The sequence below is a fragment of the Hemiscyllium ocellatum genome, chromosome 4, assembly GCF_020745735.1.
Source record: "Hemiscyllium ocellatum isolate sHemOce1 chromosome 4, sHemOce1.pat.X.cur, whole genome shotgun sequence".
NCBI lineage: Eukaryota > Metazoa > Chordata > Chondrichthyes > Orectolobiformes > Hemiscylliidae > Hemiscyllium > Hemiscyllium ocellatum.
In genome coordinates, this window is record NC_083404.1 from 86577813 (window position 1) to 86598231 (window position 20419).

The window sequence follows — 20419 nt, forward strand, 5'->3', positions numbered from 1 at the left end:
TCACAATGTGATCTCTCCTACTTTGGGAAGACTAAATGCAGGCTGAATAACCATATTAGAAAACACCTAAACCCAAGAAACACATGCTAGTTTCTCAAATATTCTCAATTAAATTGTCAATTTATTTTCAAAAAAGGAATAGAGTACACAGTTCTGTAGTTGTAATGCTAATGGACTAGTCATCTAGAGACAGATTATAATTATTCAGTAAATAAAGTTCATATTCCACCAAAGCAGTTCAGAAACAGAAAAAGTGGTTAATAGTTCAGAAAGTTATTCAGCTTCTCTGCATTGGGAAGCCCTCCAAATGACTCTCTTTTCTGGTAACACTTTTTTGTCTTCTGCCTATAGCCCTGCATGCTCCCTTTTGAAATAATCAAAATTGCCTTACAAATGCCTTGGTTGAATCTGCCTCCAACACACACACACACACACACACACACACACACACACACACACACACACACACACAGTGACTAATCCCTTCCAATTTGTACCCTCCTTTACTGATTCTTTCATAACTTAGAATCTTGCCGAAACCCCTCATGATTTTAAATCAGATCTCCTCTCAACCTTCTCCAAGGAAGCAGCTTGTCAGCTGTTACAGCTATTCTTCACAGTAGAATTCCCTTATTCTGGAACCATTTGTGAAACTTCTTCAGGCAGCTCTGCAATGCCTTCATATCCTTCCTGAAGTGCAGTTTACAGGACCTGATATGAAACTCTAGCTGAAGCCAAACCAGTTAGACAAGCTCAATATAAGCACCCCGCTCTTGGATTCTTTACCCCAATAAAACCTAACATACTGTGTGCTTTATTAACATCTCTCTCTCAACTTTATGACAATGCTGTCACTTTAAAAGATTATTTTGTCCTTTTTCTGAAAGAGAGCTTGTAAGGCAGACGTTCTGAGCTGTCTCCAAGAAAGTAAATAAGTTGAGACACCTTGGGATTTTTTTCCCCCAAAAGTTAACACAACTGGGTATTCTATTTTCCAGAGCTTGGTCCATAGCCTTGAATACAATAACACCTAACAGAGCCTCCCTGCTCTTAAACTGATAAAAAAGTGAGTATCCCATAAGCCTTCTTAACCACCCTATTAACCAGTCCTGTGGCCTTCAGAGGTCATTGGACAAGCACTCAGAGTTCCCTCTAGTTCCTAGTTTCTAACCATTCATTGAGGACTGCCTTGCTGCAATTATTCTTAGATTCTCTAGGTGAAAAGTAATACAACAATTCATGTGCAGGGAAACAAAGCTAAATATTTTAGAATACTGAGTCAGTTTGACATGCAGTTAGAAACAATGCTTTGCATTACAATTTTTACAAAACGGCAATCAACCTAACTTAATTGGTTATCTTTAGTTTCATGTTTAATGAGAACAATGCCACTAATTTTTGTTGTACAGCTTCTATTCAGAAAACAGTTCATGGTTAGATCATACTCATTCCATTTGTGAAGAATGTGTTACAAATTATACCCCCACTTTTGAATAGCAAATATCAGAATATAAATCAAAGCTTTCACAATTCTAACTGTGCTGAGCAAGGAGAGAATGGGGAAATCAACACATGCAAAACAACCAGCATAGCTCAAGATGTCATACCGTGGCAGAGATGTAGTAATTTGTAGTCGTGGTAAAGCTGGAACAACTTCTACGGTGCATCCATTAGTTTTCACTCCAGGCAAATGGTCTAACAAACAGTCACTGGACACACCAAAAACAGAAGTTTGGTAACCTATACAACACAAGCATCAATCAGTTAAAAATCACAATTCATCAATAATTCAGATTAAAGCACAACACCATAACAGGATAATGAAATTCAAATCTGACAGATGGAGTTTCAAAAGGTAACACTCAACTAGAAAAGTGAATTTTTTTATAAATAGAGTTGCAAATTGGTTAAAATAACAGCACCCTATGATAAAGAATTTTATAAATTATATTTGGAATTTGGATTTTAAAATAGGGGCAGATTAATTAGTTTTGTGTAGGCTTTTTTCCCCCCAAAACAGGTGATAAGTTAATTTGTCACAGTGACCTAAATACATGATTACTGTCACAATGCTGTGGCTTTAGGAGGTGTATTTTGTCTTGGTTTTTATTTGTTGTCAAGAAACTTTAAGGCAGAGATAACAAACTGGTGAGTGAAGACCCATAAAGTAAAAAGGTTGAGAGGCCTTGGGTTCTTTTTTTTCCAAAAGGTTTCAACTATACAACCAGCCTGAATTTGTGTGGCCAGCTCTCTCAGACTAGGGTTTCGATTTTTTAGTTTTTTAGCATTGAGATTCAGCAGCAGTTGCTGTTGGAATCTCAACAGGGTTGGAAGCTGGAATAAATGTCTCCTGGCTGCGACTGAGCTTTCACTTGATGGTTTTTCTCTTTCTCTGCTGCTGGATTACATGAGACAATCTGTTTCTGACTTGGTCTTTTTACCAAAGGGTGTGTTTGTGGGATGTTACTATATTGGAACTATTAATTAGCAATTATTACTGTATCTATTATTCTGTTAAGTTTTCAGAACCAGTTACCTAGTTCTTCTTTGTTGTATTTTGACTATAACGATTGAATAAATTGTGTTTTGCTTAAAATCGAGTAGTTTGACCAGTCGAAATTGATCTGGAATATAACACATCTGTCTTTAGAGTAAGAAAAGGTTAGGGTCTAGGGTACCTTTTTAAAAATATTTTGAGGGGTGGTCTGGTCTGGTCCATAATATTTCTAAGGCAGCATGGGACTTCAGCCAACTTCCTGACAGGACACCTGGGTATTAATCAACAGAATATTTATACTGCTGGGTTTATGATCAGATTACAGACCTCTATTGTACTTTTTGACTTCAGATCAGAAAAATCCAGAAGGGAGAATAGTTTTCACCAAGCACGCATGTCAAATTTTAGTTCAAGCAAATTGATCATACCAGCCAAAGTGCTGTGAGACTGTGGAGTTTCCAAGCCAGGAGACCTTACATAGACATGTTCAACTTACTATAAATGAACAATTTCAGGACTTTCAGAATAGTGAAAGATTCGCACCAGCAGCATTGGAAAGAAATTACAAAATTATCTCAGCTGAGAAAGAAATTACTCTCCGATAACCTCTTCTGTCAGGCAGGTTCAAAAACAGGCTTCTTCCCTGCCATTATTAGATTGATGAATAGATTCTCTAACTTCAAATAATGTTGATTTGTGAATGCTGATCTTGCTTCGCACACCTGTGCAGTGCAACTTGTATGCCTCACTATCTAAATACCCTTTGATCTCTGTCCTGGTTTGCTTTGATCTGCCTGTTCTGCTCGCAGAACAACGCTTCTCACAGTACCTAGATACATGTGACTACCAGAAACCAAACAAACAATCAAGAGAGCCATGTTAAAATTCAAAAGCTGAAGTCGAAGTTCTGTTACTCTGGAATTAAATATCTGCAAAAAAGGGTGTGTTGGAAAATAGGCTGAAATATCATTTTGGCATTTGATTTAAGACCTAACTGGATTATAGATATTTTTGTTTTTCTTCCTATTGTATTGGCTATATTCTACGAAGAAGCAACTGCACTTAGGTGAAGATGTTTCAGGGACTGTTACCATAACCAACTGCTAAAATTAAACATATGATCCATCATGCCAGATTTAATTGTAGAAATTGACATGGTTAGCATTACCATCAGCTGGGAGATTAAAGAAAAACTAAATTTCAATAGAGTTCCTAAAAATATTTAAGTAAACAAATTTTCACCAGGAGTAGAAGGATAGTGGCATAATCTTCAAGCAACATAACAAAGAAATTCTGAATCTTCTAAAATATCACATATTTAAATGAGCTTTAGGATTGTTTATGCCAGCAACCTAATAAAACGAAGACCAAAATATCCTAACTTGTAGAATGACACCTAGTATAATTAAACACTCCTGATGCATGCAGTAAACAGATAAAATAAACTATTGCTCTTCATAACGAGAGCACTCAAGTACGGAGAGGGATACCTTGCTGCAATTGTACAGAGTCATGATGAGACGGCAAATAGAATATTGCTTGCAGCTTTTGTCTCCATATCTAAAGATTTTGTCACAATGGGAGGATTATAGCAAAGGTTTACCATACTGATTTCTGGAATGGCAGGAACAAAGTATGGGAAAAGGCTGGATCATTTAGGACTATATTCACTGGAACTTACAAGAATGACGGGGATCTCATAGAAACTGATAAAATTCTAACAATCAGATAAGGTAAATGTGGGAGGGAGATTCCTGATTACAAGGTAGCTCAGAACCAGGGGGCACAGTCTAATCATACAAGATAGGCCATTCAGGACATAGATGAGAAGTTTTTTCACACAGATAGTGGTGTGCCTGTGGAATTCTCGAGCAGAGAAAACAGTTTGATGTTTTCAAGAAAGCACTAAAGAGTATAGAAGAAAGCTAGAACAGAGTACTGAGCTGAAAAATCAGCCATGGTCAGTTTGAATAGTACAGTAGACTTGATAGACTGAATGTCCTCCTCCTGCTTTGTTTTTAAGTATCTCTTGCGGACCTTAAAAATTTGCATGATGCAGTCAAGATTATAGAGCCCAAAATTACCTTTTGGTAGATAAGATGCATAGTGGCCAGTGCACCCATATCAATTTTCGCATGCAATGTTTTACTCTTAGCTCACTGCTCACGTAATTGTCTGATGGATTCATGCAGAAGCAAAGTTGGGAGTGGTTGCCAACAACAGGACTTTTACAGTATCCATGCTGCTGGCACCACATTTAAACAACAGATCTGCAGAACTTTAGATTCTATAAACTAGAAATTGTCCTTTATATTGCAGCCCTGTACTGTTATTACTAAGGAAGCGGACACACTGCTTCACTCACAGAAACTTGGAGATGATGATGGACAAGGTGACAGAATGGAGGATAGCCCTTTATCCTGCAGACCACCAAAGACAGCCATACCACCAGTCACAGCCAGTTTGGATCAAGATACCAATCCAGGTCAGGGCTATATCCAGTATTAAATGCCATATCCAGTAATGCCCAACGCAAATTTATAAACTTCTCCATTCTGCAAGGTAAAGTGCCTCTCTCTTAACTCACATTCAAAGGATCACCATTCACATAAACTTTGCAGCTCAACAAATCTCATGGATGACCATTCTCTCCTTTGCTTGCACCCTGTCCAACCATCAGCTCCCACCCACTTCAATCTCCAGACTGTTCACCGATTCCTGATCTCCGCACTAGAAATATCTCACCATAGCTGCCACCGCAGAATTACAAGTGTCTCTCTCATCCACTTCCACCACATTCCTTCCATCCATCCCCTGGTTTCCTTGCAGGAAAGCAGGTCTCGTAAATCAGGAAGAGAAAGCAAAGACCAGTGGCAGTGAAGTGAGCCTGCTCACCCCATGAGAATCAAAGTGCGTTTGGCATGGCTAGTGAATAGCGTGATTGAATAGCAAGACAGTAATCAATCCAGTAAGCTTCACTGTCCTGTGCTGCACTGCAATGTTCTAGGTGCATCGAGCATTGAGCTACCTCTGTGGAGGTAACCACCAGGGTGGTAACCATCCTGGAGACTCAGATCCAGCATAATCAGTGTGTGCTGAATGTGTGCATCGACCCGAAATCACCACACAATATTAAGTGCTCGGCATCAATGGCAAAGTGAAAAAGAAATGGAGGATCTCAACATCCACCTGCTCCTCTTCTCTGGATGGCAGAATGGTGTCCAGGCACCTACAAGGAAAGTCTAAACACATGCAGAACCCCCAGAATATCTTTCCTTGAACAAGGTCATAAGCAAGGTGCAGGGATTGTACTTGGGCCTACTCTGCACAAATCATTTACGTTGACAACTATGTAATTCCAGTGATTGTTCCCCACGTCTCTACAGGGAGTTCTTGAGGGACCACACTCCACTCAAGGCTTGGACTAACAAAGTTAGAATCTCCAATCTTCCTCAAAGCACCAGCTGAATGAACTTGCACAAAGCACTACTTTTCTCATATTAAATGCTATCTAACAGGATGCTCAACCATTTTGGGGAAATTTAGTAATCTACACCAACTTTGGAATAATGAAGACTGACTGATGGTCGAATTATGCAGAGGAGGTGCCTCAAGATTGCTCCCAACCGGTCTTTGAACTGACAATGGGCTGCTTGCCATTTAACTCACAAAGTCACAATGAAACAAAATTCAAATACAGCTTTCACATCCTAGAATAAAACCAAAATACTGTTGATGCTGGGAATCTGAAATAAAAAATGAAGTGTTGGAAAAAACTCAATAGATCGCACATCATCTGTGGAGAGATACAGAGTCAACATCAAATCCAGTTTAATAATTTCAAGAGTTCTTTGAAAGTCGTGCTGCAGTCAAAACATTAACTTTGTCTCTCCACAAATGTTGTCAGGCCTGTAAGTTTCTCCAGTATTTCTGGAAGCAGATTTCAACTTCGTTCTATTTGGCCTTTTATACTCGACAATTCATCATGCTCTCTTAGGTGTCACTCCGAGTCAATGTAATCATCAAATATAATTTCAGAACAGTTATTTTTCTCAATTAGATGTGTACATCTAAAAATTATCTAAGTATGCTTTTGGAACTTGCAAATGCGACTAGATTAATTGTTCTTGCAGTGAACTATGATGAGCCAAATGGATCAGAGAATTGGAAAACCACCAAAAATGTTACATTAGGTCAATTTCTGTGCAATCTGTAACAGCCTGAAGTTGAAGACTCATGCAACAAAATTTGCTTCCTGGTCTATAACATAGCCGCATCTGGTAAGCTGACAGTATTAGGTTGTCAATCCATGCTGCTTTCATATATTTAGAAATTTTAACAAAAAGTATATCTCCCCAAATTTTACAAGTATGTATACATCTATAAAGCAGTTGCATGAACAATACAAATAAATTCAATTGAGTCATCATTTTTTTTCCCTGTTAAGCTAAAGGAACTTTTCAACATGGTAAAAAGCAATTTCTTTGCTGTTAAATATATTCGAAATATCACAATGCACAGAAAAACTGAAGCATTGATTGATGTAAACCAATACAGTAAGTCTAAACAGATTCCAATTATGTCGTATTTAAGAGTTTTAACACTATTCACAATTTCATATCTAATTAACCATGCTATACAACTAAAAATCAATATTTACAATTCGATTTACAAAACAAATCAAGTGTAAAATAATCCTATGTCTCAAAAGCAATTCAATTGATAAATGTATATGCTAGCATAATTTTGTAATGAAACTTCTTTTACAGATTAATTCTGGAAAAGCAATGTATTATGTCTAAAAGCAGCCTGAAAACCCAAGCTTTGAGAATGACAAATCAAATTAATATACTATCTTTAAACATCAGTTAATTATTTCAATTTTTCATTAGAAAATGGCATATGGATTAATTTTTAAAAGCTTGTAAATAAATAGCACAAATAAATAGCAATATAAATCCCTCCATTTAAACACTTCAACAGTACATAAGGCTGGATTGACGAGAGGGATGCAACTTAAGTAACCATTACAAAACTGTGGATTGCTCATTGGTGTTATTCACAGTTAAGAGCATCACCATTTATGATGATTATACTACAGCGAGAGAGCTGTTTGACTATAAGGGATACTTCAAAAATACATGGCTTGATAAATTTATTACGAAATATTTTCTTTCTGCTCAACCAAAGAAATTGGATAGATTTAGAATGCAGCTATTTAATTTTGTCACTCTTTAAATTAAAGTTCTTACAAAAATTATAGAAGTCGCTGTTGCTATCCTTCACATTCTAAATTCCTGGTGTTAGAAATCTACATGTAGCTTTTTGTATGTGCATAATCATGAATGAGCAGATTAGTATGAAGTTTTGCTTCAAAGGAAACTACAGAAGGAACAAAGGAAAAAAAAGCTCTCAGATCATTATTTTTATTTTATGTTGTCTAACGTGAACCAAGTGCCACATGATCTGTGCTCCTTTAATCGTGTCTTCTTCTGCATCCCCACTTATTAAAAAGCTGGTCATGCTTTTACTTGGCTCAGCAAAAACTCAAAATGTTCCATCTACCCTTAAAATATCTCTTAAAACATTATTTCTTACCAAGCTTTTGGTCATCTAATTGAACATCTTCATGAGTTAGCATTTTTTTTTCACATGATCCTGTACAGAGCCTCAGGATATTCCATAACATTAAAGGCATCGTAAAAATAAATTGCCATCCTTGGTGGTTAATTGAATATATAGATGAATACATGACCATAGTCTTGTCTGCAAATTAGGCGTTGCCCAATTAAGATACATGAAGTATGCAAGTTCATTTCCACTACACTTTTAAACAATATTTCAGTAACGTTAGTTACACCAAGATTTTGTTAAGGAATAAAATAGCAGAAATTAATAATTGGTTAGGAGTCCTTACTAACTCCTTTAGACATCATCAAATAACCATTGAATTGATAGAAATCATTAAACTTGCAGGAGTTAGCTTGATGCCAGAGCTTGGAATGGTACTGGAAGGTGAAATTCAGCAGGGAAGAGTATGTCAGATACAATAATGAGGAAGTGAGGTAACAGTACTTGATCAAGACCAGGAGGGACATGTGAGAGCTCAAGCAACTATTGGGAGATGAATGATTTAAAGATTGTTTAAATCTTAGATTGAAAATTCAAAGAGCTCAAAGTTTCACAGGCTATTTTGATATCAAGTATATACTATAGGATTAAAAAAAGCATTGTTAATAACCCTATTCAGTCTACCCTGAAAGGCATATAAAGGCAGGCACTATGGGATAGTGCAGCACAGTAAGTGATGGAAAAGCATTCTCAGGGAAGATTCAGGCCCAAACCTCCTGAGTGAAATAGAGGATACATCAAGAATTCACGAAAAATCACAATCTCCAGGAAATGATATTAAATATTTTGTTCAAATTGCAGGAATTCACATCCCACAGTCTTGATTGGCTATGTCTTATGGTCTTAAAAGAAATGCTGAGTGAGACAATTTTAAATGTACAAAATGCTCTACATTCTGAGAAGGTCCCGTTATGAAGGAGTCAGTGTCTCTGGGTTGTCATCCAAAGTACTTGGCTCATGTTCTGTGGATATAATTTCCAATGTCAGCATGGCAGGTAGTGGAATTTGAATTCAATGAACTCTACAACTTCAAATACTTAATTAAATGACATGGTTTGTTGTCATATCCATTAGAGAAGGATAATCTACCATCTTACCTCGTCTGGTCTACACGTGACACAATGTTGTTGACTCTTAACTGCCCTCTGAAATGGCTTAGCTAACTGCTCCAGACATTTCACACAAAGTCTGAAAAAAGGAATTAAATTGGACAGGCCATCATAGCACTGACCTCGGCACAGGAAATGACAACGACAAACACTCCTGTTCCTTGACAAAGTCTTCCTGGGCATGTGTTAAAATGGGGGGAGCCGGCCCATAGTTCAGCTTGATATAATCATAATCATTGAATCATGCCTTACAATGGCACAGATATCATCACCCTTTGGTGTACTGTCCCCCAGCAGGAACATGGCAGTTCAGTGGTGCACAGACAGGAGTGAGTATCAGCTCCAGATTCCATGAAATTTCTTAGCATCAGGTCCACCTTGGGAAAGGAAACCTCCTGTCAATTATGCCAACCGTACGACTCCACCACACCAATGATCAATTCCTACAGGGCATCACCACTATACTGGGCCTGTGACATGTGGTGAGGATCCCAGAAAGGAAAAATCAAATTGGTCTAATCTTCACCAACATATCCATCAGTTGTGGCAGCTCATGACAGTAATGGCAAGGAGTAACCACTACATCGTCCTTGAGGAGACCATGTCCCATTTTCATATTGTGTGGCACCAACACAACATGGAACGGAAGAGAGTTTAGAAGATTCAGAAATTTGAAAGTTGTGAATCCATGATGTGCTGCCTTCTCTTTTCTTCAGCAGTCCTTCAAAATCAAGGGTGACTTTGTATCATTCTGGTGTTGCAGCTCCTGAGGTAACTGAATAGTCCAATACTATGTTTTTTAAACCCGGTCTCTGGTGCAGCAAAGTGTGTTTGCTGAAGTAGGTGGACAAGTTGTTTGGGTTTTCAGATACGCCTGCTGTTTCCGCATAACTTCTATTTGGGCCATTTGGAGACATTTGATTCAGCCCACACTGCTTCTGGTATAGCAATGTATTGTTACATGTATTTTTTACAAAAATAAGTGAAAGATCTTCTAAGTCACCATACCACAGCATGTAAAATATTGGCAGAAGTCATAAATAAGTAAAAGATCACAGTATAATTAATGCCTGGGTTCAGGGGTACGCTGGAAAACCAGGCCAAAACCACCATACAGTATCAGTCCAAACCTGCCTTGCCAAGCAGAGACCTCCACGTTGGGCCACTAGAAAACCCAGAAGCCGCCTCCGAAGCCAAGATGAGACCTCTGCGGCCATACTAGATTTTCATGCCAAGCTGCTGGAATGCTGGGAGCCTCCGAAGATTATGACCTGTACACTAGGAGACTGCCTTGCCAGGCTGATACTGCCATTCCAGGCTGTTGGAAGCCCCTTCATCGCTGGACTTGGGAGAAGATGCCTCGATCAGCCAATCCCGTAGTTTCCAGGAGAATGTTGTCAAACGTGCTCTTTTTCTGTATGACATTTTCAATAACTTTCAAATCATTGTCTTTGACTGAACAAATGTCTTTATTCTTTAATTCCAACCATTCCTGAACATTTGCCTGTGTGGCTCATAGCCAGTGATTTCTCCAGTGCACTCCCTTCACCAAACTCTAAGAATTATTGCAATTCTCTTGTTGTGTTGTTCCATTAGAAAGCAACTCAGAAGGGAGGTTTTACCAGCACTTTATTCCTTGATTAACATCGCTATCAGGCCTGTAGCAGTGCTCCAGCAAAGCTCAGCACAAACTGAAAGAACAACACCTCATATTCCACCTGGGAAGCAGTGAAGCCTATCTGCAACCTGGATGCCCTATCCAGACTCTGACTGTTCTTAAGTATTTACAGCAAATTTCTTCATGTATTGACACTGTGCACGCAACTGAACTTTTCAATCCTCCTCCAAAGTCATATTGGAAAGACATTGCCTCATTTGAAGTTTGTTCCTCATTCAAAATCAAAACAAAATCACTCCAACAATTGATAAATCAACTCATTGTGTCAATTTACTCGTACAGAACTTGAGCATTGCCAAAAAAAGTCAGTTTGGTGAAGCTATTCATCTTATTTACATCAGGACAATTAACAATTCAAGCATTAAACCAACATTTATACTGTATGAAAGGTGTGTATTTCTGGGTTGACAAGCAAACTTCAACAGGCAAAGGCATTGTCAAGAAGAATGCTGCAGTTAATGTTGCTTGACATGTAAGAGTCAGGTTTTGTTTGATGTGACATAAGATGGAGTACAAGCAAACTGTTCAGCCCACTGAGTCTGTTCTGTAATTCAATGATATTATGGCTGATCTCAATAATTCTCAACTCTATTTTTCTGCTTTCTCCCCATTACCCAGTGACCAACAGTGATTAGCACTGCTGCCTCACAGTGCCAGGGACCCAGGTTCAATTCTAGCCTCAGGCCACTATCTGTGTGGAATTTGCACATTCTCCCAGTGTCTGTGCAAGTTTCTCCAGGTTCTCTGGTTTCCTCCCACAGTCCTAAGATGTGCCAGGTTATATGGATTAGCCATGATAAATTGCCTGGGATGTTCAGACGAGGTAGGTTAGCCATGGGAAATGTGCGGTTGCAGGGATAGGAGTGTCTGGATGGAATTATCTCTAAACAGCTTCTTTTCGTATTACAGGGATTCAGTGAGTCTCAACCTAGATTCCATTACTGATTAGAAATGTGTGCATCGCGTCCTCAAATATATTTAATGACAGCCTCTAAAGCACTAAGTGATAAGCAATTTCCCTCAGAGAAGAAATCCTATCAGACAGGGGAAACCCCTTATTCTGACATTATGCCCTCTGGACTTCGACTATACCACAAAAGGAAACAAGCTTGCCACATCTACCCATCAACCTGTCTCAATATGCTATACAGTTCAATAAGATCTACTCTTATTCTTGTAAACTTGAATGAATATAGGCTCAACTTCCCCTCATAAGAAAAGCCCTCCATACCCAAAATCAACCTTGTGAACCTCCTGTGGATATTGGCCAATAACAGCATATGTTTTTATTTAGATAATGGGACCAAAACTGTCCATAATATTCTAGCTACTTTGTAGTTTGAGCAAATAAAATGAAATATAAAAATAAGTTATTTGCCTTCCCTATTACTTGCAAAACTCGTATGCTTGCTTTTTTTTGACAATTTATGCATGAGAACATCCAAATCTCTGCAGCAGCTTTCACCATTTAATGAATACTCAGCCCTATATTCTTCCTGTGAAAGTGCATAACCTCATTTTCCTGTGATACACTGCATCTGCCAAGTTTTTGCCTACTCACTTTTCTAGATATTTCTGTAGGCTCTTTGCTGCATCCTTATCACTTTTCAACATCAAAATTGATGATAGTAAACTAACTTTTCATTCAAGTCAAAAATATATTTGCAAATAATTGCAGCCCAAAACTGATCGGTGTGGCACTGCACAACTTACAGGTTGCCATCCTGATAATGCTCCCTTAACCCAACTATTTTCTGTTACTTTGCCAATCCTCAATCCATGCTAATATATTATCCACAGTACTGAGGACTGTTACCTCATTTTTCTTAGTCTTATGTTATCCTTGTACCATGTTGATTTGGAGCAGAGAACTGAAGGTGACCTTTGGACTGTGGGCAACAGCTTCAGCTTAAAAGGAAGGGGATTAACAATTGTTGCTTGAGAAGCCAGGTCTGAATGTTAATTGCAGGTTGGTTCTTGATCAAAGCTTACGCAGATGCTTTGACACCAGGTAAAGACCAGTGTGTCTAACCAAATAGCAGATATTGAGCCATGAACGAGGCGAGTACCTGGGAACCTGTGCCATCATATCCGGGAGAAACCAAATTGGTCAAAGACTGAGGGGCTGGACAGTTTAGTTTTTTTGGACTGTGTTTCCGAGTAGGAATTTGACTGTTGATGCAACAGCACGAAGATTTGAAAGCTCCTTGCCTAATCTCCCATTATCATCCGCTGAAGTTCAGAGAATACAAACTAAGTTTAAGCATCACTGAAATTTCTTCTTGGTGAATAGAAAAGATGCCCAATTGTCGGTTTGATTTCCTGAAGACAATGATATATGCCTGTGGTACAGTGCATAGTGAAAATAAAATTCAAGAATCTTGCTTTTTTTTCCTCTTAACTGTGTCTGTCTGTCTTTTGTGAGAACTGGGCTGAAAACAAAGGTAATTAGGTTTAAATCAAATATCAATTAGATTATTGTTTCAATATGCTCTGCTAAAGGTGCTGTATTAATAATAAATATTTTTGTTTCGGCTACAAATTAGAGGCTCAGAATTGGTTATTCAAAAAAGTTGGTTTGGAACCATTTTGAGTTCTTTGAAGGTTTTAACTTTACTGTTTCATAAATACAGAGGTAGGAAGGCTGATTTAACTGGGCTAGGTTATGGCATTACTTAATTTTTAAACTTTTAGTCAATGATCATCAGTACAATGTTAAGTGCACAAAATGAGCTCAGATAGAACATAAAAAATACAAGAGAAATCAATCTCCCTGTACTTTTGGCAACGTTAAGTTGGCAAAAGCATTTAACAGGATATTATTGCTTCATCTTTCATTCTACTTCATGAATTTTGCCCTTTTATTTCAGTCTCTTAATTCAGTCATCCATTCCCTGCACGTCTCTTTTGATCACTGACAATTTGTAATTCAATTACAGGATATGGATATTATTGCTAAGGCCAGGATTTAACAATATTCCCAGTTGCCTGAGAAAGCATTGGCAACCACCTTTTTAATATATTGAAGGGTTTATACAGTCATTTTAGAGGGTAGTTAAGCGTCAGTCACATTGACACATATCTCGAGTCACAACTAAACCTGACCAGATGAAAAGCCTCTCTGAAACGGCCTTGGTCAACATTATTAATATTGGGATTTAGTAAAACAAAAAGCTAAATATATTTACTTACCAGAATTTACATTTGTGGTGGTATTTGAACAATGGATATTTAGTCAGAGCCTTACATGACTAGTCTACTTTAACAATCACAATGCTACCCTACTCCTCAGACTCAGCTCTTCCCTTCTTCAGCATTTAAATATTCTTCAGGAGCCTGTACCTAGATTGGGCTGCTCACATATGATCTAACCTGCCCCAACCCAATGACATCCCTGAGCTCATACCCTCCTGTACCAATTCCCCTCAAAATCCCCTCCTTTGTGGTACTTTCAGTGGTCCCTTCTCCTTAGGCCATGTTCTTGTTTATGGTGTCACAATCTCATGAAAGATTTTCTCTCGATCTCTGTCATCACAATTATCCATCTCCAATGTCTTTCACCTCTTACAGATCAATGAAGGAGCTGTCACTCGCCAAAACTGTCAATTTTAACTGTGGAACCCATTATGAAACTACAACATTTTTCATCAATGTCACCGCATCAAAAATGCCAGAACAAAACATAGTGACATTGCATTATGGTGGTATATCATCATCTTCCTTGGAAACAATACAATGTCAAGTAAGTCAAATGGCTCAAATGCCTCATCTCCATTGTTTAGCTCAGTGAGTGTCCTTGCTTGGTTCAACTCCACCTGACATAATTAATTTCTCTCTAAGACTGGCCTTCATTTGAACTATGATAGATTTTTCTTCATGGCCTAAGGAATTATCTTTAAAGCCCTTTTTCATGACCTACGCATTGTCCCCAGCAACATCCTCCTTAGTTGGAGGATTATTGTTAAAAATCCAAGAAAACAATGCTAAGATCTGTCTCTGCTCCACATCTCTTCATATTCCACTGCCTTAGTCTCAGATAATCATTTCTTGCACTTAAGACCCAAGCCATTGTAGGATTAAATTTGCTTTGTAGCAATTTTTCTGCAGTGTAGTTATGTGTGATGGTCAAATAATCAAATTGCAATCAACTAACTCAATGTTATATTTTAAATAATTGTAATCCGAGCAGGACACTGGCACTGACTCTTTACACCTCTAGCTGACAAATGAAATGCATCACACGGCCTCAAGCCAGTACTAGCTATGCTTTTGTAGTTTCATGGTCAAAGGAAATGACATCAAGTCAAGACTGAATGGAGAGAGTTTGGAACAGCCATTTTTCTGAAAAATTAACAACCTTGATTCAAGCACACATTGTATTCAGTAAAAATAGTAGTGCTGTCTCAAGCTTTTTAGCTCCACTTACTAAATTAGTTTAATCTAGTCTGTGGGACCTTAAAGAAAAGCAATCAAATTCTTTTAAGTTACCAGGTGTTATGAAGTTGAAAGCATGTACTGTACCTTTAACAGAGAGAGAAAGAACTAAGAGCTTGCAAGCACCTGCATGCATTACTGGATGGCAGTACTAGAGTGTATCAGAAAAGTCAAAATATGTAACATTTGGCTGTGAAATGGATACCTGAGTTTTGACAACAATCCAAATTTAACCAGTTTACATTATCAAGTTTTCAGAAGATTTGTAGCTCAGGCTGAAATTCTGGAGGTAAGTTTGCTCACTGAGATGAAAGATTCATTTTCAGATGTTTTGTCACCATGCCACTCTTCCCTCCATCAAAGTCATTTCTGAAATGACTGCCAGACGACTCAGACCTCTTGGCATCATGGTAGCCCACAAACCCACCAACATACTAAAACAGCAGCTAATTAACTTGAAAGACCCTATACAGACAACAAGCAAAACTAATGTAATTTACAAAATACCTTGCAAGAACTGTAACAAACACTACATTGGACAAGCAGGCAGAAAACTAGCCACCAGGATACACAAACATCAACTAGCCCCAAAACGACATTACCCTCTCTCACTCGTATCCTTACATACAGATGAGGAAGGACACCACTTTGGGACAACACATCCATCCTAGAATAAGCCAGAGAGACACACAAGAATTCCTAGAAGCATGGCATTCCAACCGGAACTCTACCAACAAACGCATTGATTTGGATCCCATCTACCATCCTCTGAGAAAAAAAAAGGATAGCAAATGCCAATACCACCCCTAAACATAAATATAAAGCAGGTCACTAACACCAGTGCTTCACTGGAAGCTCAGTGATGATGTTACCTAGTACGGTAATGAAACGTCTGAAAACAGACCTTCCAGCTCAGTGAGCAAACTTATATCCAGTTTAAATTATGCCGAAGGATACTAAACCCCAATAGAGTTTGAATTTATTGTTTTGCCAAACAATGAGACAATCCAATGTTCGGGGTATAAGAATGCAGACATTTTGAAAATTGGTCAGGGAGCCAACTGCTGCAGAGAGAAAAACTCCTGGATAGGTAATTGCCCATCTAACATCTTGCTCTCAAAAAAAATTAGAAAACACTTTCTATCAAAAGGTACCTTTTCACGTGAAACATACAGTAAAAACAAAAAGGAGACAACCCTGGGAAATCAGCAGCTGGAAGAGTGAAGACACAGAAGGCAATAGAGTCTGTATAGTTTTGAAATTAAGTTGATGCATTTTAATTTTAATCTTATTGGAACAGCATTGTGGAGTTGCAGGTAGATAGGATAGTGAAGGCATTTGGTATGCTTTCCTTTATCAGTCAGAGTATTGAGTACAGGAATTGAGAGGTCATGTTGTGACTCTACAGGACATTGGTTAGGCCACTGTTTGAATATTGCGTGCAATTCTGGTCTCCTTCCTATCGGGAAGATGTTGTGAAACTTGAAAGGGTTCAGAAAAGATTTACAAGGATGTTGCCAGGACTGGAGGATTTGAGCTATCGGGAGAGGCTGAACAGGCTGAGGTTGTTTTCCCTAGAGCGTCAGAAGCTGAGGGGTGACCTTATAGAGGTTTAGAAAATCATGAGGGGCGTGGATATGATAAATAGACAAAGTCTTTTCCCTGGGACTGGGGAGTCCAGAACTAGAGGGCATAAGTTTAGGGTAAGAGGAGAAGGATCTAAAAGGGATCTAAGGGGCAATGTTTTCAAGTAGAGGGTGGTGCGTGTATGGAATGAGCTGCCAGAGGAGTGGTGGAGGCTAGTACAATTGCAACATTTAAAAGGCATCTTGATGGGTATATGAAAACAAGATTTGGAGGGATATGAGCCAGGTGCTGGCAAATGGGACTAGATTAGGTTGGGATATCTGGTCAGCATGGATGAGTTGGACCAAAGGGTCTGTTTCCGTGCTGTACAGCTCTATGATTCAAAGTCCTGCTCACTTTTGTACCAAAATGCAATACCTCATTTTCAACCAAATCAAATTGCCAGTTTTCAGTCCATTGACCCATTTGCTCAAGATCCCTTCTGTTGTAAAATCTACCAAATCTCCTGAATTGATCTATTGGATGGTCTCACAATGCCTCACGATTTTCTCAATTTGCTCCAAAACTTCAGCTGTGGGGCAAAAAAGCTATTTCCCTGCATTTAAAGCAGTTAACAAAATAATAAATTGTAGCACCTTTGGGTATTTAACCTCTTGCACAGCATAAGAGGCATATCGAGATTCACCATCACCAAGTCAGTGCTTGTACCTAAGCACCTTTCAAAATCCTCATGGTCCATGCCAAGATGGTTGCCAACTTGCACTTTGCATTTTGACCAAATACAGTATTCCATTGATCATTACATTCCTTTCAAATACATTACTGAAAGGGCCCTAAGCTATGACTTTAATAACCACAACATTGATGTTTTAACATACCCATCAACTGACACATTTTTCCACAATTTTGTCAATGATAGCCTGTTTGTACATATTAAAAATTGTAGAAAAATCTTGTCACAAGGTCTACAAAATGTGGAGTGATAATATTTCCATCTTCAGAAACATTTTAAACAATCTGCTTCACAAATTAAGTGCAGATATTACCTCGTAGCACGTAATTAAACCAGTCTGAGACTAATCCGCACGTGACAAAACTCCTCGTAACCAACAATGTATTTGTTGTGGTTCTGTTCGCCGAGCTGGGAATTTGTGTTGCAGATGTTTTGTCTCCTGTCTTGGTGACATCCTCAGTACTTGGGAGCCTCCTGTGAAGCGCTTCTGTGATCTTTCCTCCGGCATTTGTAGTGGTTTGAATCTGCCGCTTCCGGTTGTCAGTTCCAGCTGTCCGTTGCAGTGGTCAGTATATTGGGTCCAGGTCGATGTGCTTATTGATTGAATCTGTGGATGAGTGCCATGCCTCTAGGAATTCCCTGGCTGTTACGTTTGGCTTGTCCTATAATAGTAGTGTTGTCACAGTCGAATTCGACCTGGACCCAATATACCAGCCATTGCAACGGACAGTTGGAACTGACAACCGGAAGCGGCAGATTCAAACCACGACAAATGCTGGAGGAAAGATCACAGAAGCAGCTTCACAGGAGGCTCCCTGTGTCTCAAACTTTTCTCATAAGACCTTCAAATCTAATATCTAATAGCGTTGACATGGGGAGCCAATCAATGTGGTATATTTGGACTTTCAGAAAAGATTTGACAAAGTCCCGCATAACAGATTATTGTGTAAGATTAAAGCACATGGGATTACAGGAAGTGTATTGAGATGGATAGAAAACTGGCTGGCAGAGAGGAAACAAAGAGTAGGAACTAAATGTGCCTTTTTCAAATTGGCAGGCAGTAACTAGTGAGGTGCCATAAGGACCTGGGTGGCCTTATGCACCAGTCACTGGAAATAAGCATGTAGTTGCAGCAAGAGGTAAAGAGGACAAATGCTACGTTTGCCTTGATTGTGAGAGGTTTTGAGAAGAGGGGCAGGGATGTATTGCTGCAGTTGTACCGGGCCTTGGTGAGGTCACACCAAGAACAGTGTGTGCAGTTTTGGTCTCCCTTTCGGAGGAAGGAGCTCTTACTCTCGAGAGAATGCAGTGAGTGGATTCTAACAGGCTTAGACAAGGTAGATACAGGGAGAATGTTCCCAATGGTTGGTGCATTCAGACCCAGAGGTCACAGTCAGAGTATTCAGGTAGACCATTTCGGATGAAGATTAGGAGACATTTCTGTTGAGCATGTGAATTCATTACCAAAGGAAACAGTTGATGTTAAAATACTGAATGTATTCAAGTGGCAGCTAGATATAGCACTTGGGACAATAGCATCAAAAGATAATGGGGAGAAAGCAGGATTAGGCTATGGAGTTGGACGATCAGCCATGATAGTGATGAGTGGTGGAGCAGGCTTGAAGGGCTGAATGGCCTCCTCCTGCTCTTGTTTCTATGTTTAATACAAGGATCCTCAAAATGAACTGTGTAAATCTTCAATATCATGTCTTCAAGTTCTTAATATATTCCTCTATGGAACAACCATGAAACGTTGAAAGTCTGACCATGCCTCTCAGGAATTTAACAGATGGTGCTTCTGCAAATTTCATTCAAGGAGTACAAAAGAAAATACTTCTTGACACTCTGAAAGGCACTCAGTTCCAAATATAGTTTACCCTCAATTTAACTTCTTGTAAGAAGCAACAAGGCCAAAGCCAAAATCCCTGTGCCTCTTTGATATGGATGTTTCTTGGATCCACATACCCATTTTATTATTCCACTGGTCACTCGGTTCAGATTGTGGAAATATCAAGATATCCCAACAATTTACGCCTGCTTTTGTCATTTTCAATACTGGATACTAGGATCTAGTTTTCTATCCGAAGCTTCCTACATTTAGACATCTCTTCTGTACTGCCATGTTATATCCTATAAAACCCATTGAAGATTGATAAAAGTGGGACCAATTCTGACATTCTTTCATATGTATTTTATTATACAGTTATCCATTATAAGTAAACACTCCTAACACCAGCAGCGACAGTGTTCATTTATTGGAGCAAATACACTGCCAACTAATATCCAGTACCCACATACAATTCATCAAGTAGCAAACAATTAATGTTTTGATCTTCCATTCTCCCATCCCACAGTCCAATTTAACAAAACCTTTACTGCCACGTAGCTAGACTCTATTATCCATCATGTTATTTCTCTGTGATGATCATGTTTGAAGTTTCACATTCTCTTCAATCAAAACTAATTGTAGATATGGAGTCAGGCCTCACTATTGGCTCACCCCCTTCCAAGTCTTCTAACTCATCCAGTCAACGTGAAGTTCTTCTTCCTACAGTTTCTACACACTTTGTTCTATACTCCCCCACAGATACCTGCAGACCCTTCAAGAAAGACCCTGCTTTCTAAAACCCTTTCATCAAGCCTGTTTCTCCATCTCTTCCTCCAAGTAGCCTCAAAACATACAACGAGGCATGCATTTGGTCACCTATCCTAATTACCTATTTCTTAATTCAGTGTTTGCTTCCTTCAGG

At 38.8% G+C, this 20419-nt stretch overlaps 1 protein-coding gene across 3 annotated transcripts in view; it reads right to left on the reverse strand.

The window, feature by feature from the left end:
- The window catches only part of trappc9 (trafficking protein particle complex subunit 9), a 607852-nt gene that overhangs the window by 480912 nt on the left and 106521 nt on the right, over positions 1 to 20419 (reverse strand). For all 3 annotated transcript variants that reach the window (XM_060823567.1, XM_060823563.1, XM_060823570.1), the window contains one exon: positions 1608 to 1740. In XM_060823567.1, the coding sequence (XP_060679550.1) occupies positions 1608 to 1740 (133 nt within the window). The remainder of the gene's footprint in view (positions 1 to 1607; positions 1741 to 20419) is intronic.